Raw genomic sequence first — 25,000 nt, 5'->3', positions numbered from 1 at the left:
AAAAAACATTACCACAAATGTCTGGTTTACAGTTGTTTCACTTTCTTTTTCGAAAAGAGACTAAGAGGGGTTACTTACGACTTCGTCTAAACTTTTCTGTATTTAAGTCATTTTATCACATTTGCCAAAAATGTTCTTGACAAATTATTTGACATTTCATCTTATTCGTGTGACCTGCCAAATGATAGTCTCCAGAGATTCAGGAAATTGCTTTAAGAAATCTTCGACTTAATGTTTTTGCCATTTTTCCGTAAAATATTTAGTTTTTCAATGTTAAAATGGGATGAAATAGAAACGAGAGAAGAGGCTATAAAAAGAATTGTAACTATATAAGTAAGTAAACATTTATTTATATAAAACTGATCAAATTGTTTACGTCGATTTAATCGTCTATTTTAAATTAGTATTTTGATAAAATAAATAAATAAAAGTTGTGTTCATTTGTTCAAGTCAATAAAATAATTTGATTTCTCTTTACTTTTTCAGGAGCGTGGAACCAGCGAAAAAGCGTTAAAAAATTTTTTCAACAATAAATTTTACATTGGTCACATTTGATAAACCTTTCTTAAAGTGGAGTATCAGAGCCAGCATTGACTGAAGAATTATTAGTTCATGAACTTCAGAAATTAATGATGAGCGGCAGAAAGCCAGAGTTACCTGATTTGCCTGCACATTCACAAAGTGTCGAAAGGGCCATAAAATTAACATCCGAAGCCTAACAATCAGTCTATAGACTTGAAGCAAGGTATAGACATACAATTGGTAAAGTTTTATGCCATGAAATGAGGCCATTTTTTCGCTTCGACAGGGGTATTATAGGGAGAATTTTAACAGTATGTTAGAAAAAATAGCTTTACTACGTACTTGGCAATTTTGTGTTTTATACAAGCATAGACAATTTTTTAGAGGAAGGTAAACAATTGGTTTTAGTTTAAATAAAACCCTTTTCTCCAAACAGAATTAAAACATTTTTTTTCATTAACAGTAAAAAAAGAATCGATTATTTTTGTTATCTGTTACAATTATAATGCAATAAAATAAAATGTGGCATTTGAAAAATATTTCGGGGGGAGCAATTATATTTTTTTGAATTTTTAGCATATCGGTCATTATATAGTTTATTTACATAAATAAACACACTACTTATAATGATTAAACTGTAAAATACTAAATAATTTCATATAAATCTTCAAAAGATAAGGACTTTTCCGTGTCTCAAAATCTTTAAAGTCAAATGATTATCTAACGGCTGATGTTAGAAACCTATTTTTTTATATTTGTACTCTCCATATGTGTGCGCAAATTTCTCTGCTCCGACATTTTATATTTTCCTCAAAAAGTTGAAAATCGACCTACCCTAACACACACACACACACACACACACACACACACACACACACACACACACACACACACACACACACACATATATATATATATATATATATATATATATATATATATATATATATATATATATACCCATTCACATACACTTTTCACGATAAAGCTAGAACCCAGATTTAGATAGAATCGAGCAATTGCATCGACAACGGACAACGCCAGACCCAAAGTGGGTTTTGATGTGCTGCATCTCATCAGTGACGTGCCCCGACATAGGCGCGAACACATGTTTGTAGATGTGATATCTACCGCCTGCATACTAGCAGTAACTATCTTGGTTGTATAGGACGCGTTGCTTGTCACATCGTAAAATGTAGAACTGGATAAAAATATAAGAATTAAAAAAACAAATCGAGGCATAGCCAATAGATTGCGCCGTGGCCCATATGGTTAGGTGTCAGGATTGCACACTCCATGAGTACGACGACCTGGGTTCGCGCCTCTGTCGGAGCACGTCACTGATGAGATGCAGTACATCGAAACCCACTTTGGGTTTCTAGTTGTCCGTGTCGATGCAATTTCTCAATTCTATCTAATTCTGGATTCTAGCTTTATCGTGAAAAGTGTGTGTGAACGGGTATTTATATATCTATCTATAATCTCCTCTTAATGTCTAATATATATATATATATATATATATATATATATATATATATATATATAAGAGCAAATAGTTAAGTAAACATGTTTAAAAAGAGTTAAAAACCTATTTAATCTGAAAAAGAAACACTATATATATATTAGACTTTTACATATGCACACACACACGAACACACACATATAGATTAGCCTTTTGCATACACACACACACATATATATATATATATATATATATATATTAGACTTTTGCATATATATATATATATATATATATATATATATATATATATATATATATATATACACACTGGGAGAGATACACTCTTACTCTTCGTAAGCCATGCATCGAGAAGGAAAACTATGAAGTAAAACCGGAAGTCTATTGTCTGCTCTATCTTGTGGCAGCCATTGCACCGACTAAGATTAACAGTTGCGCCAAAAGTGTGGTTGGTTCTTCACAAAGCTTTCATCATAAGTGGCAAGAGACTTGCTATGTTTGAGTTTGAATTCATATATATTTTATCGTTTTATCGGCACGTTCTGAAGTATTTTATGGTGTTTACATTTTCTTTCAGTCTGCGACGGTAAACGTCCGTTTGATTATGAAAGTTTATGCTTTTAAGGGTCAGCGAGGTCATTTTCAGGGTCATCAAGAGACCTTTCGAGTGATGCCGAGACGAAAGAGTAACGTGTAATAAAGACTTTTGTTAATAAAGAAAAAAATGGCGACCCGGATTTTTATTTCTTTATTTCCTTTGTTAGTTTGGAACTGTATTCATTAATTCTTGTTATATGTTCAATCGGCTTTCCACTCTTCAGCATGTTTTCTATTTTGGAAAAGACTGTCCATCCGAACAGAATCCGCCGCTTGAATGGCAAGCATAATAGCAGCATCCCTTCTCACTATCTTTGACATCTTCATCTTTTATTGAGACTCGGTCTTTCATCGAAGAATTTTTTTAAAACATAACAATGAGCATTTTAAGACAGTCATATGGTTATCATTTGGTAAAATCTGTTCTATTATTATATAATTGTAACATAGTCCACACGTGGAAAAATTCCAGCAGTAGCGAGGCATTGCTGGCTTGTGAAGAGATTAGCAGCAGCAGCAGCCCAAAAACGTGCATATGCAAATTAGGAAGTGTGCGCGAGCAAAAAAGGAGGGGGAGAGAAAAATACACCATGTTCTCGGGTAGAAGCAAAGTGCGCGTTGGAAAAAATGGACGTGCAAAGTTGACGACGAGAATGGGCCGGCTATGGCTGGCGTGCGGTCGGAGGAAAAAGAAAAGTGTACACCGGGCGTCGAAACGGGAGGGTAACGTATGGTAAAGACTTTTGTTAAAAAAAGAAAAATAATGCCGATCCGGAGTTTTCTTTTTTTCTTTCTTTCCTTTGTTTAAATATAACAGCCACGTCACATAATGATGTCGTCGGAAAATCATAGATGAGCAAGGTTTTTTAAAATTTTTATATTGATACCTTTGCTTTTCTAGTAAAATAAATTGACCACGAAACTTTGCAAGCGAGGTTTATTTTATGGAAATTGCTTGAGTCAAGGAATGAAGACGCTTTATGTAAGTAGCTAATAATAATTCAGTTTCTTTGGAATGCTTTAAATGACTTCAGGGAACATAATATGGATACAACCTCCCATTTAAAAATTCAAATCGATCTGCATTAGATTTGATCCATAGTCATAAGAAACCAATATTCCACGAATTTCGATTTCTTCTTAAGACAGTTTGACCCCACTGTGCCTACAGCTTCGTTCCTAGAACTACCCTCCTGTGGAAAAGTTCCATTAGACCCCTTTCCGACCGACTAGCGTATGGTAGCCTTCAATATTAATGTAAACAAATTCTTGTTGAACCGTCCCCTTAAATAATCATATTGTACCCAACTTATAGAACACGGCATAATCACGTTTGGCACACCGGTTCCCGCCAGATCACCGAAGTTAAGCAATGATGAGCATGGCCAGTACCAGATGGGTGACCATTTGAGATTTCCAGGTATTGTATGTGCTCTCCATTTATCTCAGTATTGTTTTCAGTCGTCCTGGACTTCTCCTTGCCACTGAACTCGAACAATTCCGATTCAGGAGAGGTGTGGTGAAGATTGCGCAACCCTTGCCACATGTGCAGCTGCCCCTACACGTGGTACCCTTTGTCTTTCGAGACTGAACGGAGGCATCTTTCGAGACCCAACTAACACCATTAACGATTATTACAGTACCAAGTTACATTCATTAACTCTTATCCTTGAGTGGCTTTTGGGCCTTGATAAGTGGTGACTTCATAGTAAAAAGAGACGTTTTAGATTTGAGACATTTTCTAATATCGGCACTTATGCAGTTATTGTACTGAGCTATTTTTTTTTAAATAGTATTTTAAAGTTAAATTCAAGTTTTACGGTATCTTTATTTTTATTAAATTGTTAGGTGAAAGTGCAGAATAGTTACAACACATCTTCTCCTCCTCATGTTTTGAATGTTTTTTTAAAATAATAACATTATTATTTTAGGATGACACAATAAGTATACAAGTACCCTAAAACCAAAAGAATGGAATTTGATCGAAGTAAGAGGAAGATTTCTAAACCTAATGTTTATAGAAAATATATTTGATTTTAATTTTTGTAAGAGGTCATAAAAGTGTCCTAAAACTGTTTTGCCCGGGAGTAAAAATAAATTTACTTGTCTTGGGACGGGCATTCTAGTTTAGGTTAATAACCGATACTAATATAGAAAAAAAGAAGAGAAAAAAGGACTTAAGGTTTAAAACTAGAAAAATAAACGCACTTGATGACCCTGAAAATGACCTCGCTGACCCTTAAAAGCATAAACTTTCATAATCAAACGGACGTTTACCGTCGCAGACTGAAAGAAGATGTAAACACCATAAAAACATCAGCAGACTATTTAAAGCGAACCGATAAAACGATGAAAAATAGATGAATTCAAACCCAAACATAACAAGTCCCCCCCACCTTTAAAAAAAAAAATACATCTGTTCTTATAAAGGCCAATGCCACTCGTAAATAAGGGATGATGAAATTGAATGATTGTCACTCGAAAGATGAAGAACACTATAGGAGTACGAAAATTAATAAAATCAAGTTTGATGACGTATTTTCAGGAGGTCAGTCACAAGGTCAGGTGTTACGTTAAAGACAAGTGCACTATGATCAGCGTATACTGGCCTACAAAAATGCTTGAGCGGCCTCGCCAGTATTCCCCGGTAGAGGTGCTTCAGACGATTAGCGATTAACTTACACTACTGAATAAAAGAAATAATTGTTACCATTCTTAAATAGTGTTATGCAGCCGTTCACCTGACAAACGAATTAACCCTTATCCTCCAGTGGCATTTGCACTTTGATAAGTAGTCACGCATTGGTATTTACAAAAACAATCACAAAGTGGAAGTAAATGTCCGTAGTTGTGTGACCTTGCAACGTGTGCTTACACGCCCTTGACCCCTGATCGCGGCCCAGTTATGATCTGCACCCTGGTCGGTACAGTTATGATATGTCGACTGGGCAACCAGGTCTGCCAACCGTTAGTACGTCGCGTCACCCAGTGACTTCTTCATTAAGGCGTTGGGGATTCTTCTCGGATGCTCGGTCCTCAAGGCCTGTTATCCGTGGATCGTCTAGTTATCCTGGGTGTTCGTTGACGGATACGGTGTTACGAATGGCAAATAAAGAATGTACATATATAGGGATCAACGCACATCAGCAACAAAACTCCGGAGGTTGGTTAATATAATATATATTTCGGAAATTCATAAAAGAAGTATTTACAGCATATACATATAGTTGACAATTAATTCAAGCAAGCAGTTAGTTCTACAACTGAGCTTCTGTTGTTGAAATACCTGGTCGGTATCGCGGACTTTGCGTAATTCTCATTAAGTGATCGACACGTTATAAGCGTTGAGTTATCAGGCAACAAGCGAGGGGGAGAGAGAGATAGGTGATTCTGCCGAGACTCTGATTCCGGGCTCTCTCTTCTTCTGTTCTTTTACTGTTCTCACTGTCTTACTACTTAATCTCTGATTTTTCATTTCTTTTATAATACAATTATGGAATGATGACGACACCCATGTTCGTCATCGACCAATCAAATTGCTTGATTATAATTCGACGGGGCCTTTTTTCATTGGTCCATTTCCAAAATTAGATTGACTCCTCCCTTAATTAACGCCCAACTTACACGTTGTATTAATTAACTCCTCCCTGGCTTACTAATGGAATTTCCCCATATCCAGGAAAATTATTTTTTCCTTTGACTTAAAGCAAATCACGCGATTTTATTTGTTTTAAAATTATCTATTGATCTCACTTTTCGCTTTGATAATTCAAAGCAATTTTAGTTTATCTTTGAATTAAGTTCTGGTTGTCGGCCATTCTATTATATCAGACATTTTGTTTACGTCAAAAGACCAAGAATGCATTTGTCGCTTTGAACGTATCGGACAACACATTTTCCCATCCGAGCAAAAATATTTCCTAACTTCAATTTTCATTCGACCTGATTCACCAAATGACAATTCTCGATACGTTATTTTATTGTTTTGAAATTTCGGACAATTCATTTTTTTTTCCTATTCTTTGTTCTAAACATAATGCCGAGTCACTGCGTGTGTTTCTTTTAGATAAAAAACAACCCGACTTTTTTTCAATTTGTCAAAACTCACAGATCAACCTTGGCTCATAGTTTTGCCAATTGCGGGTGTGAAATCCCCACCCCTCCGGCTACTGTACCACTATGATTTCGGCCCTTGGAGATCAAACGCCTGTGTATTTTGGCTAAAATATTTTATGCATTCTTTTTCGCTTTTGAAGTCTAGAATGTGATTTAACCTCTCGCCACAAAGGCACTCTTGCCGCCGCCATTTCAGCAACAGACTTAGCTCAGAATTTATTCACAAAAAAAAAAATTAATAATAATTTTTATTCCTTCAACCCGATCATCGTCCGGGAACAAAAACTTACTTTTAACCAACAGAAACGTCACATCAACCCTACAGGTCTGATGTGGCCTCTCTTTAGTGTTACAGTTGTGTTAGGAAATAGATCGAAAATAAGAAAGAAATATGTTAAATCATATTGTAGACACGTTTTACCGGAAGTGAGGGTCAGCTGATCGGATCTGCGTATGAGTTACGTGATCAGGTTAGCTGGAGTCAGTGGGTTTGGGTTTGGACGTAGAGAAGAACAGACGGATTAACAAGTCGTCCCTCCCCTTCACTGGCGTATGAAAATAAGACATATTCAAGCAAAGACATTCACTTTCCATTCTTCTGCGATCGACATCGAAGATGAATAAAAAAAACTGTAAAATCATTCATCGTCTTGGAGAACGAGATGAATTCCAGGTAGATAAGATCAACGACGCACGAAGAAGGTATGTTCTAAATACATGTACGACACACACACACACACACAAAAGCATATGAACAATTAGATATGAATATATTACAAATAGACAGCAACATTTAGACGATCACACACACACAGTACCCCTTTTATGGTAACAATACAACAGTTGTACATACACGCGAAAAACTTTATGTCTGGATGCCAAATCCTATTGGCAGACGTGCAACAGCTTGGGGCTCTACGGTAACGATCTATCGAGTATGTTAGCTAGATTAAATATGCAATTTGCATAGCTAAACGAAAAGAATGTTCACCGCAATGATTTAGTCCATAATACATTGCAGTCTACATTGAACTGTAGAGAATCTACTGTTGATTTTATAAAATTATTTTTATATATAATGGCTTAAATTAAAGTTTAAAATGAAAAAGTCAAGTATCATGGTTCAATTGCGCTTTAAGTATAAACATTTATTTCAAACGTGCCCCTGTCATATCTAATAAGTTACTGTTGATTTTATATGTCAAGCCTTTCTGTTTGTGCAGTAAAAATACATTTGCGATACTATACATTATATTGCGTTAACTTTAGTCAAAATCACACGTTCCTTCTTTCACCAGATTTTATTGATTCGATACTTATCGAAGACATTCCGATATAAAACCTACTTTAGAACACTGACAGATACATAAAGTGCATTTGCATGAAATTAAAAAAAATCCGTTTAGGAGTCCATAGGGAAAGAACGCACACACACACACCCACACACGCACACACACACACACACACACACACACACACACACACACACACACACACACACATGGACACATTTCCTTATATATAATAATAGAGATTTAAAGATTGCATTTGTGCCTGTATATAAACTGTATGTAACCGGTAATGTGTTCACCACAACAAAATATGTGAATACACCCATTGGAAGATCAGTGAGGAGATAGGAGGTGCCTTCAATAAATTTCCATACATTTTTGTACAGGCATTTAAAATTGTCGTAGACTCTTGCCAATTCAGTATGTTATTGCTATACATCTTATGAGATGACTGACCAATTTTCATGATTTCAATATCAAATGAACAGCTACATTGGTAATTGGAATACATCCTACTAAAGCCTGATTGTCACAGGTGGTGAATTAAAAAAATCAATTTGGACGTGAGTTTAGAAGATAGATATGCAATACAATTCTGTTTTAAACTTAGAAAAACTACGACCGAAATGTATGGAATGCTTCAGACTGCTTTTGAACCATTTTGCATGAACCTAGCATCAGTTTTTGAGTGGCAAAGGAATGAGTCTGTGAAAAATGATGAAAGGTGTGGGAGGAGTAAGGAAGTCAAAACACCAGATTTGATCGTCCAAATAAAAAAAAAAAATCATAGATAAGGACAGTATGAGTATATTTTCTGATGACACCACGCTGTATAACAGGCAAGAAGGGAAAACGAAATAACACATACCTAAGGCAATGACAGAAACACTAGAGGAAGACCTCCAATCTGTAGTTGAATAGGGACAAAAATAGATGGTCACATTTAATACTGCCAAGACTAAGCTTGTTTCCTTCAATAATTACAAGAAACCTTCTCAACCACCAATAACTATGGCTTACCTGAAAGTATTTTTTTTCAAACTCCCCGGCTTAACGATCACAGGGAATATAATTTGGAACAGATACATCGAGAGCATTGCCAAGGCTGCTGCGAAGAAAGTGGGCTCTCTCTACCGTGTTAGAAAGTTACTTACATCTGAAAGTATCCTGTACCCCTATTCTATAGGTCACTATTCGTCCATTGGGGTATTGATCTCACATTTGGGCTGGTGCATATGCTAATGGCCTCTCACTCCTGGACAAGGTTCAAAAGAGAGTCGGCAATCTGATAAGTCCTGAACTGTCATCTAAGCTTCACCCTCTGTTGCATCCCTCTGCCTATTTTACAAGTATTTTAGTGGTGGATGCTTTGACGAACTACAAGCCCTTGTACCCCCACGACGTAAACAATCCCGATAGCCCTAACAAGCAGCAAAGTCCCACCCCTACACAGTGGAGATCCCTAGATGTAAGAAAGCCTTCTACTTTAACAGTTTCTTCATCAGATCTCCTAGACTCTGGAATTCCCTTCCGGGTTCCTGCTTCCCTAACTGGATTGACATGCGGAAGTTTAAGTGTAATGTGAGCAGATATCTTGCTGCTCAAATCCCTACATGGTATCCCTGCAACTTATGTTTCTGATAGTAGCCCTTTACATCAAAATTGCACTGTGCTTTATTTGGGTTAAAATGTAATAATAAAAAAGTGCTTTGATATCAGTGCGGGAACTGTACACGCAATTATTCGTGAGGGACTGAAGATGCGAAAGATTTGTGCGAAGTTTGTCCCAAAAGTACTCAGAGAAAATCAGAAAAAAAGACGTTGTCTATAGTCCGGACATTGCTTCCTGTGACTTTTGGTTATTCCCTAAGCTCAAGGAAAAACTTGGAGGCTGTCGTGATGAGACAATTAAGGAAATGAAAGAGACTGTGACGGGTATCATTGACACACTCACACAAGAGGACTTCCCCATGAGGCCTTCCAGAAATTGTTGGAACAGTACAAGTGCATTACCATATATATTTTTTTTTACATGGAGTTCACCACTTATCAAGGCCCAGTGGCCACTCAGGGATAAGGGTTATTGTGTGTACAGTAATCAAAGGGATAGTGTAGCAATAGTATTGGAGAATTTGTAAGGTGTCATTACTTAGGGGGGGCGGTTCATCAGGAATTTGTTTGTGTTGGACTTGAAGACATCCAGGTTGAAGTCGGGAGGGAAACAGGCAAGCGGAACAGAGTTCCACAGGCGTGCAGTTCTAAGAGGACTAGAGTTTTATGTGTGTACCAGCAATAAAAAAAGTGCCCATACGAAAAAAGACTGAAAGCACCTCGTACGAACGCATCTGGGAGCGTGAACCTTTACCGAGCACATCAAATGAAAAAGTGAGAACGTTTTATGATAAAGACGGACAGGCGGGCAAATACATATAAGAAAAAAACCATCAAGGTAAACATTGTTATTAGAAACAAACGTGAAAGGGCTGTACCATGACCTGAATAGCGCCGGACGGGAAAGCTTAACAAAATACTAAACGATTAAGAATGCTTTTAAAACAATACGGTCTCTGATTTGATGAATGTATATTTTTGAGATGAGGATTGATAAGTATGTTTTGTATTATTTAGACTATTATTCTCGTCTTGGTGTTTTTTTTTTTTACAACCAACGTTTCGGCCGATGTAACCTCCGACTATTTTCAAATCATTCGTAAATAAGCGATAATGAAATTGAATGATTGTCAGTCGAAAGATGGAGAACACTATTGGAGTACTAAAATGAACGAAATGAAGTTTGATGACGTATTTTTAGAAAGTCAGTCACAAGGCCAGATGTTACGTTAAGGGCAAGTGCACTAGAATAAGGGTATGCTAATCTACAAAAATGCATGAGCAGCCTCGCCATTATTTTCCGGTTGAGGTGCTTCAGACAATTAGCGATAAGCTAACCCCTACTGAATAAAAGAAGATCGTTAGATAAGGATTGATAAGTATTTTTTGTATTATTTGACCTATTATTCCCATCTTGGTTATTTTTCCACAACGTTTTGGCCGATGTAACCCCCGACCATTTTCAGGTGTATTCACATTGGATGTTGTTGCTGAATAGTGAAAACTGTTTTTTTTTTGCTTTCCCAACGAACATAGTCGTTAGAAATTTAAACCGCAAATAAATGGAGATGAGGGTTGATTACCCCGATTGTTTTTGGAGCAACTGACCTCATAAAAATATCGTAAGAAATATTTTGATACAATTCCTGGAAGAACAAGCGGCAGCGAAATACAAATAGTTGTTATATAAAAAGGACAACGCATATCCTTAGAAACACCCTCGGATATAAATTTATATCGTAATCTTTTCTGATCTTGAGCAAACAGGTGGCTGGCTAATTTTAATTCATCTAAAACCAAGATTCTCTCGCTCGGCCACCCACGCTCTGACTTTCATCTGGCCTCAATTATAATCAACCACTCGTCTTAGGGAAGCCCCATGTTTTGACAAGCTTATGAGTTTGACCTTCACCTCTGATCTGAAATGGAGCACATACATCAAATCCGTTGACAAGGTCGCCGGAAAATGTTTGGATCATTGTACCGTTCCAGTAAATATCGCACTTCTGATGTAATCCTCTATCTATGAGCAAAATACGTCCTGGAATGGAGTCTTGTTGCAATAATCCAGTCAGGGTCAGCAGAACGTCGACGCTTCCTCGTGTCAAGACGGAAAGCGATGAATAAGAATTCAAAGAGATTCAGTATATTTTCGAAAGCGATACTGGCATCTGGTTAGTTCGTTTCTTATCAACCCGTTGTTATAAATGAAATTGTTCGAATCTTTGTAGTCATACTCTCTTAAGATGTAATAAATATTGCAACAAAAATAATAAAACAACGAACAAAATAGTTAATTGGGTTTAAGTCTCATCTGATTCGAGACACGCAAATCGCGAGCGACCTTGACTGGCGTAATCATATCAGTGCAGTGACTTATTGTAATGGCGGGATCTTCGAGAACCGGCGGACGCACGAGAGAGAAATTTATCAATATTAGAACTTGAAGATTATATCAGTAAAATACTGATAACAAACAAACAACAACTACAAGCAGCAAAGTGTAGTATCTGTTCTGATACTGCACTTTTCCTTTTCTGTCCTCGGTCAGTGGAGGAGAAATCCTTCTTGACTGAGAAACTTTTTTATTTTTGTTCCTATCTAGAGTGCCCCTTTTTGGGAGCTGGCCTTTCATGCATTAAAAACCGACCTTGTGTCGAACTCTGCCCTCGTGGTGAGGCAAATAAATAGAAACAAACAACAAAAACAACAAGAAAAACAGCGATGTTAAGAAGGCATTTTGGAGATACTGTTTTGCTTTGCTGTCGGAATTTATAAGTACGAGGGTCGTTTCAAAAGTAAGGCCTCCTATTTTTTGACTCAAAAAGATAGAGCTACGAAGACGGTAGTGGTAAAAGTAAAACGAGCGACCTTTTGTGCTGCCGAATTTATTTTGCTACATAGTCACCACCATTCTTTATGCACCTTTGCCAACGATGAACGGTGGCTGTGCATGGGGGCCCAAAACGCGCTTTGTCATACGAAGATTGTTCCAAAGTAAAGCCTCGCATTTTTAAAACTCAAATTGTTGAAGAGCTACGAAGACGGGAGTGGTACTATTAAAAAGAGCGACCATTTGTTTAGTCTTCTATATAATAACAACTATTCTCAATGCACTTTTGCCAGGAATTCAATGCCGCATCTCTGCTTTTGACGTACGCCCTAGACTGGAGCCGATTACGTACAGTATCACACCGTTAGTATCTGCAACAGAGAGATGAAACTTTGATGCCATGAATGCATAAGTTCAGTCATAACAATGCAATTCCCTCTGATTCATTCGGTCGGAATATAAAAAAATAGGAGGCATTAATTTTGTGAATGTCCCTCGTAGGTTGTGTTTAATATATATATATATGTATATTTCTTTCTCTTTTTTTTTTTTAGTTTGATAGAGGCTATGTGTATTACACGTTCTGCTTTGTATTCATATGAAGTATTTGTTTTACGTTGAAAATAAATTCGAGTCCAAAGCCCTTAGGTACGATGTTTAATCTTTTACAGATGGCGAGGAAAATAATACCTGACCTCGCATGTGGCATTTATTTACAGAATTGCTTCAAGATGTTTTCTTACGTAGTCTATTGTTGCCCGCAGTTCACGATGCAAATAAAACAAATCCACGTATACTCTTGTAATTTAATATGATGTGGAATCTGTTCAATTGGTACAAATAACAGTTATTGGAACATTTGAAAGCATATAAATTATATATATATATATATATATATATATATATATATATATATATATATATATATATATTGTTTTTACAAAAACCCAGACATCAAAGAATGGATTGATAGCAACAAATAGTGTATTCCGTCGTTAGTTACAATTGTTTTAAGGCTATTCGGACAAATTCAAACATTATGTCGTTTGAAAGTTTTCACAAGAACAGCTTTTCTTCAGACTTATTGAATAAAAAAAACACTTTAACAATAAAACATTATGGAAACCATTTTCCTTATAAGGAAAAGAAAACAAGCGAAAATATTTTACCTATATCTCATCTTTGCAAAGTATTTTTTAAAGATTTATATATTTACCTATTTTCGTATCTCCATTTAAAAAACTTTTCACACAAATTATCATACAATGTTACCACTAATTACCTATGCCCATTTTATATGTTTTATGAATACTATTCATTGATTTCTTAAATTAAATTTCTTTATTTCTTTATTTAATTTAAATTATTTCTTCTAATCCGGACTAATAACTAAGTTATATTGTCGCGATTCTATGTTAGTTTCGTATCTGAAATTTGCTTTGTTTATTTACAAAAATATCGGCTAACCTATTTATGTGATTAAAAAAAGTTTTGTTTAAAACTTATTCAACAAGGAAAGGAAGTTTAACATTACTTTGTACTTAGTTCATTCTCATTCTTCATTTAAAATTAAGTATCTCAGTTTATTTTTAATTTTAATTTTTTTATTTCGTTCCTTCCTATTAAGATTTACGATTATCGGATATTTTAGATGTAGAAAGGGAGGTGACTCTGTACGTTTGAAATTTTAATGGTTTAGTTGAATTATAAGTTACCAAACTCCTAATATAACATTGGAAAGGAAGTAACTCAAGCTGTTCGATATTTTAATGTTTATGCAGGTTTCTAAGTTTGGTAAATTGCTAATATACATTTATGATTTATTTATTAATTAAACAAATCCAATTAAAACTAGGTTAACCTATTCAAAATATGTTTTTAATGCATAGCTTAACCATGATACGGATTTTATTAGCAAAGATTTAACCTACGATTGCTATCCAATAATAATTTTTTGAGGTTATGCGTGGCTTTAATACAAAAATATCAATTCGGGAATTAAGCTCTTAAATAATAATAATAATAATAATAATAATAATAATAATAATAATAATAATAATAATAATAATAATAATAATAATAATAATAACAATAATAATAATAATACATATCCCATTAATAAGCATTCTATTAATAAATATATTCTTTAGCTCCATGTACGTTTTACTTCAATGAAAGTGGGGGTTCACCTTGTTTTTTTTTTTGATTTAAAGAAGAAGAGTATTATTTAATTAGCTAGGATTTTTCAACAGTATCAATTAATTCCCATTCTTTAATTACTAATATTGTTTTTTTTTGTAGTTTTTTTTGTTGATGAATTCATATTGCTAATTTTTGTTAAGCTATTTTATTGATCTAGAAACCGTATCAATTATTTCACCATCGATATAACTAAAATTGTGTTCCCAGTTTTGAAACAATATTGCTAATCTTTGTTGATCCTTTTTATAGATCTAAATGTTTTATCTAATAATCCATTGTCTTTATTTTTTTAAATATATATATACAAGTTTTATTACATCAAAACCAAGCACTCGAAAAGATTCGTAATAATAATGACATAATAAAAATGAAGCAGACAAAGGCAGTGCCGTAGTAATCATGGACAAAACTTATTATGAAACAAAAATTACAGAACTACTATAAACCCATTAGTACCAACATAGATAACACCATCATCTCAAAAATCACAAAACTTTGTACAACACACAACAAAATATTAAAAAAGAAAGAAAAGGACTTCCTCACAAATTTCATTACAAAGACCAACAACTTCTACGGACTGCCCAAAATACACAAATTTGACGTAATAAAACTTGCCATCGATACACAAAACTCAGAATATATTAGCGCCCCAAACCCTAGTTACCTTACATTTAGACCCATTGTAGCAGGACCAGCCTGTCCGATAAGCAGACTTAGCAACTTAATAGACATCTTATTACAACCTTTCACAGATCAAGTTAAGAGCTACATAAGGGACGACATCCACTTTCTTACTATCTTACCACATACAGTAGAAAACGGGACACTGTCAGTTACATTTGACGTTAGCAGTTTATATAGTAATATACCCCATGAATTAGGAAAAGAAGCAATAACATTTTGGATCAACAAACACGCACAAACACTACATCCTAGATTCACAAAGCAATTCATTATCGATAGTATAGACATAATCCTAAATAATAATTCCTTCGAATTCAACAATGGCAACTACATACAAACACTAGGTACAGCAATGAGAACGAAAATGGCACCGACTTACGCAACCCTTACATTAGCCTACCTCGAAGAAACCTTATATGAAAAGATAGAACAAAAATTTGGCCACAGCCCTAAAAAACTGTTTATAGAATCCTGGAAAAGATACCTTGATGATTGCTTCATCCTGTGGAAACGCATATGGAAGGACATCACAGACTTACACACCATACTCCAGAACCTACACCTAAAAATTAAATTCACCATAGAACAAAGCTCTACAGAATTACCCTTCCTAGATATAATGATAAAGATTAAAGACAATAACATTATCACAGACATTTACCGCAAACCTACAGACACCCAACAATACCTACACTTTAAAAGTCACCACCTTAAAAGTTGCATAAAAGCCATTCTCTACACCTTAGCACGTAGAATCTGCACCATAATCACGGACAAAAACCTTCGGACAATCCGACTCAAGGAACTACGAATAAATCTAAGAAAAAGAAAATACCCACCACAACTTATAGACAAAGGGATTCAACTTGCGATAAATATACCAGTAGAAGATTTGAGAACCCCTAAAGAACGAAACAAAGAACAAATCCTAACATACGTCTCCACACACAACAAAAAACAACCCACAGAGATAACGAAAACTTTCGTCCTACTTAACCAAAACTAAACACCTTCCTTAAAACAACAAAAATAATAAAAAGCAAACGTCAACCCAAAAACCTAAAACGCATTCTTACTTCATCCAAACTCAATCAAGACACAACAAAAGGAGTCACAAAATGCAACAAACAACGATGTAGAGTCTGCAACATATTATTAGAGGGAAACACATACACATTCACGAACCCCCATACAAACATTCAAAATAAAAAAAAACTAGACTGCACCTCAAAAAACGTGGTCTATATAATAAAATGTGCAGCATGCGATAAATCCTACATATGCGCCACAAAAAAACCTTAGTAATAGAGTAGCCCTACACCGATCCAACATCAAAATCGCGGAAAATAGACACCTGCATGTATCATAGCATATGCACACATGCAGTGGAGGCAAATTCGAGATAATGCTCATCTTCCAAACTGACAACTACTTCTACTTACTAACACAAGAAAAAACTTCATAGCAAAGTTCAACCCCGCTTTAAACATCTCTCAATAATTATACACATAAATAGGCAAAACACAAAATATACTTACACGCATGCATACTTAGGTAAATGTGCACCCTCACACACGAAACAAAACAAGCACAATAAAGCACGCGCACACTTTCACGGGCGCGCACATCCATATCCAGTATAATACCATTTCCCTAAACTAAACAAACAATTAGAAATTATACGTGTGTATGTGTATGTGTATGTACACACATATGTGTGTGCATATATACGTGTGTATGTGTATGTATGCGTGTATGTGTGTGATTGTGTGTGCGTGTGTGTGTATATATATCATCTGTTATCTATCCTCCATCTTGTTTGTGTGTGTGCGTGCAGTTATGTTTGGGTAACTGAATGCATGTATGCATATGTGCTTGGATTAGGAAAGAAAGAAAACTTCAACCAATATATATGTGAGGTATGGGTGTATGAATATGTATGTGTGTGTGTGATGGTGGGTGCGTGTGTCCATATATATATATATATGGGTGGGTGAATGTATACGCATCTGTATGTGTGTGTGTGTATATGTATGCATATATATGGGTGGGTAAATGTAATCGTTGTGTATGTTTGTATATGAATGTATGCATATGTGTGAGCCCCTGAATATGTCTCTATATATATGCGTGTGTGTGTATGTATATGTGTGTGCCTGCATACGTATGTGTATGTATGTGAGTGTGTATGTGCATACATGTATGTATATATATGTGTGTGCATGTATATGTATGTGTGTGATTGTGTGTGCGTGTGTATCACCTCTTACCTATTCTCCATCTTATTTGTGTGTGTGTGCGTGTACTTGTGTTTGAATGATTAAGTACATGTATGCCTGTGTGTTTTGATTGGGAAAGACAAAAAAATTAACCAATATATGTGTGATATGTTAGTGGGTGGATGTGTGTGAGTACGTGTGTGTATAGGTGGGTATGTACATATGTATGCGCCTACATATATTTCTGTGTATATGCGTGTGTGTATATGTGTATATATCTGCGTGCGTATGCATGTGTATATGTATATGTACATGTATGTATGTGTATGTGTGTGTGTGATTGTGTGCGAGTGAGTGCTATACATCAAAAAAGAAAGTCATAAGAAAACATAAAAGCCTTCACCAAATGGACCAAAAGCCCCCCTTTTGAACTTAACTCTGACTGGACACTACCAAAACTTACTATTGGGAACAGAATTTCTGAGACCACATCACTCTGAAAAACACATTTAGATGTAAAAATAACATTTCATACTCTCATAAAAAAAACAGAAAACTTTTTACAAACATATCTGAAGAGAGCGAAACAAAGCTTGAAACGCGTTATAAAAATATTTTAAAATAAAAATATGATAAAAGGCTGAAATAATTGTTGATAGCTACACTCTTTTAAATATACATTTCTTTCTCTCGTTGGAACAACACAACCATCACTTTAAATATATATATATATATATATATATATATATATATATATATATATATATATATATATATATATATATATACGAGCAAACAGTTAATAAAACATGTTAAAAAACACTTTGAAATGAGTTAAAAACATATTTAATCTGAAAAGGAAACTCTAGATAAGTGGATAGTCCTTTCGCGGAGTTTCGAAGAAATACTTTCCTTTTCATCAGAGGGTAGGAATTAGCAAAATGCAAGATCGGATTTTGCATGCAAAAGTATTTGACGAAACAACAAGCAAGTCAAAGATCCCACTTGAAAACAAAAAAAAGTGAAGTAGAGGGAACATGGCGAAGAAAAAGGTGATTATACATGAATGGATGGTTTGGTGGAAGATAAATAATCCAGTGACGGTAAAATCCAAATATGCAACCTCAAGAAAGTTAACTGAATTTCCATCCGCACAAGCAAAATCCCAAAATCCCGCAACCGGAAGAAGACGGTCAACCCAAAGGCAGAAATCCATGGGAAAATTCACAAAAATGTGCACAAGGAAAAAAGGAAAAAATTCCAATAACATTAACAAAAGAAAAATAAGATATACTTTCCACTCCACTGCCGAGACACACACACACACACACACACACACACACACACACACACACACACACACACACACACACACACACACATATATATATATATAATATTTGCACAGTTTTAGTTTCCATGATATATAGCAACTAAGACTTCTGTGATTATTAAAGAGTGCTCGATGAATGAACAGAGCATGTGTGTATAAATAGACATACTAACACACACACACACACACACACACACACACACACATATATATATATATATATATATATATATATATATATATATATATAAATTGGTAAACAGAATAAATGACAAGAAATTATAAGGCGCAAACTCACATTCAGCAAATCACGTACGGAAAATCCACAGTATATAGATTCTTATCGATCCTAGTACACACGCGCATACATGTACGTATACTGTTACGAATGTCGAATACTACATCTTTATACTACTAAACTAAAGCTTTTTTTGTTGTTGTTCGCCATAAAAAGCTCCATTATATCATAACTAAGATCATAACGGCTATTATATTAGAATTCGTAGCTTAAATACGCATTAAAAGAAGACTAAAAAAAAAACACGTTTAAATCGTAGTTCTTTTTATGGTAATCATCTTGCCGATGACAAAAACATAAACCTTACCTACTGAATGTCTAAATACAATATAAAAAACAAATTAAATTTAATGTATAATTTTGTGCGCGTGTACGTAAGTCGTGAAATAGAAATATCGATGAAATAATACATAAAAAAGTTGGAATTTAAACTCTGCTATTGTCGTTTTTTTTTTTTTAAATTCTAATTGGTTTGGTTTCAGACTTGTTTTGCTTAAAATTCGCTCTTGTCATGAACATTCTAATGTCACGTGGAAAAAAAAACTACATTGATTAAATTGCTTGTTGGGTTTTATCCCAATTGGTCGGTATATGGACTTGGTAAATAAACAATCAATTATTATTTAGTTGTAATTTGGGTATGCGACCGATTTGTGCGGACGTAATTGTAAATCACGGTTCACTGCATCGCGCATTCGCATTTCTTGCGAGCCCTGCAATAAGTAAACACAACGGAAATAACTCAGTTAGATCTTTCTTTTTTTTTTTTAAACGTTTTTTGAAAATGAATTACCTCCCCTTCTAACTTACGCGCTCTTCACAAAGCTTTTTCAACAATTCTTTTGATTACTAACAACTAATAAAATCAATATACTTTTTCGAAATTATTTTTTCAGTGTCCGAAAAAATAATTAAACCAATATTTTTTCTATGATTGACTTTTTAAAAAATAATGTAAATATTATAATTATTTATACATATTTTATTTATTAATTATTAATTATTAAGTAATAATTATTAACCAAATATAATTATATTACAACATAACAGACAGTTATTAAGTTAAAATAATTTTTATCATCAGACAGTGAACAGATACCAACGTTGTAATTATATTTTATATATATCTCACCAGTCTGTTTAAATGTATGTATGTATGTATGCATGTATGTATGTATGTATGTATGTATGTATGTATGTATGTATGCATATATGTCTGCCCAAAATTTTCGACAGAAGCGACAGATTTTTACGAGATTGATATTGTTTTGATGCGCGCCCCTTCGGACGACAAATATCGAAAAAATTGGCTAAAAACATTAATTCCTTCAGCCTTAACTGGGCACCTTTCAACAGGGGGAGGGTCGCTTTTTTTCGCCAATATTTTCGAAAGTCATCGCCGCTTTTCGATTGACTAGCCTTAATTTAAACTTCCACCACTTCCGGTTTGGCGATGGGCGTAACAGCAAATACGTCACGTCATTATTTTTCATGTTCTTTTCCGCTTCGCGGTACGGGTTCAAACCTGCCTGCTACCACTTTTTTTTTTTGCTCACACACATCTAAACACCCGGGCAACGCCGGGCACCTAGGCTAGTTTTTAATGAAATACATTTATTAAATAAATATTAACAAGTAATTGTTAATTAACAAAATGTACTTCTTGAAAATCAATATGCAAATATCACGAAGAACAATTTATTCAAGCTGTTTTTTTTTTTTTTAATTAATTATACAAGAAAAATTTACAAAATGTTTCGCAGCCTAAAATAGTTAAGGGTTTAACACCGCTTCGCAATTTAGAATTTCAAATATGGCCGCCATGATGAAGTGGACGCTGTCTATTTTATTGAATTTATTCTTGCTTTTAAAGTTTACCCCAATAAATTGCTGACTCATCAAGATTCCCGTTCTTACTAAAGTAGACCCTTTTTCAATATCAAGTCTTATCTACGTGTGAAGAGTGGTTGGTAAAGTTGTAAACATATACTGGCAATATTAGTAGGACACACACACACACACACACACACACACACACACACACACACACACACACACACACACACACACACACACACACACAGAGTTTTGCGACATTCCCACTAAATATTTTTCCAGAAACAAGCCGTCAAGTTTATTATCGTCAAGGTTTGTTTAATTTTCGCTTTATCATACACGCTGCTTTTAAACTCAACGTGTGTTTATACGTTTAACAGCTTTTTATTCGAAAGGTTTCAAAATCTACCCTTAAAAAAATAAATAAAGATAAAAATAGAGAAAATAAATAAACATAAATATATAAACATGAACAGATCAACGGAACGGCGGTCAAAAATCAAAGTTTGCCTGTTACATATAAGTTCGGAATAGCATTTCCTTCAGTCTGTCCTCATATATATAAGGAGGACACACACACACACACACACACACACACACACACACACACACACACACACACACACACACACACACACGATAACAACCAAGATGAGGAAGTCAGTCCGACAATCTCAATCATATGAGGACATATATATATGCTCTACTTCTATCTATCTATCTATCTATCTATCTATCTATATATGTGTGTGTGTGTGTGTGTATATATATATAAATAATTATATCTATCTATCTATATATATATAATTTATCTATCTATCTAAATATATAAGGATAATATTAAATAAAGTTCCATAATTGTTGCTGTCACGAGCGCTTTCGATTCGTCCATGAATCATCACAGGTGTTGAAATAAAAGTGCGAAGGAGCGAAAATGAGAATTAAAAGTAAAAACTAAAATATACAGTAAACGGCGATAAGTTAAAATATATAGAGTCGATGAAAATTCGAGTATTAAAATCAGCAAGTTCGTGGACACTGTTAACGAAGTCCGTCTAATGCAAACTACGCATGTCTAATACGGAAAAGCAGTAACGTTCTAAAATGTCTTGCGTAGTTCGTATTGGACGGACTTTGTTAACGGTGTCCACGAACTTGTTGATTTTAATGTTTGTTTATAGTGGTGAAGACTCTGTGTAGAACAAACCACTCTTTTGGGTATTACTGCTAACCTTTGTCGGTGCAGATGACTACCACAAGACAAAGTATACAGTAGACTGCAGGTTTTTACATCAGATTTTTCTTTTCCTAAATACATGTCTTAAGGAAGACTAGAGGTGCATCTCCTCCAGTAAATTAATGCGACCCCAGATACCAACCTGGAAATTTCTACGATTCGGCGCGGTTCATATAGCGCCTAATCTTCCCAAATGGTCACCCATCTGGTACTGGCCAGGCTCAACGTTGTTTAACTTCGGTTATATATATATATATATACATATATTAAGAACTCCGGGATACGGGAATAAAAATTTGTAACAAAATACAGTACGGTATGTCACACACACACACACACACACACACACACACACACACACACACACACACACACACACACACACACACACACACACACACACAATCAAATAACTTTATAAATAACACCGTAAGGCGGGGCAAAACTCGTAACCAGGGGCAATAACACATCGTTTTCCACATCATAACCTGAAAAGACCGTATCCTAGGGCCATCGTATTCCGGAATTCTGCTGTGTATGCAACATTTTTTTCTGTCAGAAGTGAAGACGGTTATTCGGAAGATGGAAAGTATCCCAAACAAAATTAATAAATAAAAGCAAAATTCACAGACAAAAAAGTTTATTTTATTTACTGATGCCTTGTATGTCCCAAATGTTTTTAATTGGGTTCATATCCGAGGACTGACTTGACCATGGAAGTTGATTAATCCCATTGTGGCACAACTAATGTTGTGTTGCCCAAACAAAGTGACAAAGAGTTCGGTCTTCCATAAATAGAGAGTTAACTTGTTTCATTTTATCACGTGAGAATATTGGTCGGAGTCCTTCACGTTATATTGAAACATATTTATTGATGATTTATTCGCACTCCACCAGCACTGAGTGACCATCACTCCAAATTACACCACATACCATAACTGAGAAAGACCCATGCTCCAGCCTTAGCTTAAAGCTTGCTGCTATTGTTTCAAATGATATGAAATAACAGCAAGGGGAGACTTGATTCCAAATAGTTCTCATATGTTATTTCTCCCCTCTTTGGTTTTCATACATAAAGTAAATTTCACAGTGAATAAGGACTATTTGATACTGAAGATATTCATAATCGTACCATTATTTAAAAAAGACGGGATATATAACGTATGAGAAATATTAATATTTCGCCTCCCCTCCATCAAAGACAGAGGTTTGGGGAATATATATATATATATATATATATATATATATATATATATATATATATATATATATATATATATATTATTACATTTTCACCCCAAACAAGGCACATTGCCACTTTGGTATAGAGGGCTACTACCAGGGGAAACATCTATGTAGGGATTTGGGCAGCAAGATGTTGGTTCACGTTGCACTTGAACTTATGCATGTCAGTACAGTTGGGGAAGCAGTGACCTGGAATGGAATTCCAAAGTCTAGCAGTTCTGGGGAAGAAACTACTGGAGTAGAAAGATCTTTTACATCTAGGGATCTCTACAGTGTGGGGGTGGGACCTTGCAGCTTGTCGGGTCTGTCGAGGGTGTTCACGTCGTGGGGACACAAGTGCTTGCAGTTCATCAGAGCATTCACCATTGTTGACGTACAAGAATACAAAATATTATTATCAACAAAACTTAAAAACGTTTTTTACAAGAACATAGTTTCGATTATACCCTCGGTCTTCCTCAGTATAATCGCTATCTTTCGCTCTCTCTCTCTCTCTCTCTCTCTCTCTCTCTCTCTCTCTTTCTATATATATATATATATATATATATATATATATATATATATATATATATATATATAACTACTTCATTTACTCACATAAATTAATATACGAAAGTATGGATTTATGCGTAAACTTTAAGTATTTACTTCAAAAGTGCTCAATACGTAGGTAGAGCTAGTTAATAAATTATAAAATGTATATGGCGATTAAGCTACACTGAATATTCCGTGTTTCATCCACTCTAGGATTCTTCAGGCTTATGCGCGAATGCTGTGGTTGTTTTTCGTTTTTATATGCGCATCTTCTATTCAAATTTTAGTTAGCCAATCAGCTTTCTAGTATCCACCGCGCCCTTCCTATCAGCCAATGAGCATGCATTTATCGGACAAAGGCCTATTTGACCTCTGGTTGACCTGTTCCATTGTGTGTCTTCTATTTAGCCTGGATATTTAGTTTCTTGATCTGTTTTAAATATATGCATATATATATATGTATATATATGTGCATATATATATGTGTGTACACATATATATATTTATATAAACTAACATTAATAACAAAAAACACTAACCTAGATTTAAAACAGATCAAGAAGCTAAATATCCAGGCTAAATAGAGCACACACAAAGGAACAGGACAACCAGAGGTCAAATAGGCCTTTGTCCGATAAATGCATACTCATTGGCTGATAGGAAGGGAGCGGTGGATACTAGAAAGCTGATTGGCTAACTAAAATCCCAATAGAAGATGCGCATATAAAAACGAAAAACAACCACAGAATTCGCGCATAAGCCTGAAGAATCCTAGAGTGGATGAAACGCGGAATATCCAGTGTAGCTTAATCGCCATATACATTTTATAACTTACTATATATATATATATATATATATATATATATATATATATATATATATATGTGTGTGTGTGTGTGTGTGTGTGTATGTGTGTGAGTGTGTGTGTTATATGTATATATGTTTATTTATATACATA

The 25,000-nt window shown here is 34.9% G+C and overlaps 1 protein-coding gene across 2 annotated transcripts in view; it reads right to left on the bottom strand.

Moving 5' to 3' along the window:
- The window catches only part of LOC145256250 (protein-glucosylgalactosylhydroxylysine glucosidase-like), a 170,258-nt gene that overhangs the window by 120,083 nt on the left and 25,175 nt on the right, over positions 1-25,000 (bottom strand). Inside the window, exon 1 of one of the 2 annotated variants that reach the window (XM_080114904.1) lies at positions 19,191-19,329. The exons of the other annotated variant lie outside the window; for it this stretch is intronic. Coding sequence (XP_079971030.1) covers positions 19,191-19,192 — 2 coding nt within the window. The 5' untranslated portion in view covers positions 19,193-19,329. Of the gene's footprint in view, positions 1-19,190; positions 19,330-25,000 lie in introns of those variants that run through there. 2 annotated transcript variants of the gene reach the window in all.

The sequence above is a fragment of the Euprymna scolopes genome, chromosome 32 (assembly GCF_053919585.1).
Source record: "Euprymna scolopes isolate OS-2025 chromosome 32, ASM5391958v1, whole genome shotgun sequence".
Lineage (NCBI taxonomy): Eukaryota > Metazoa > Mollusca > Cephalopoda > Sepiida > Sepiolidae > Euprymna > Euprymna scolopes.
Note: the sequence above shows the minus strand (reverse complement) of the source record. Positions and strands in the feature narration are given on the sequence as shown.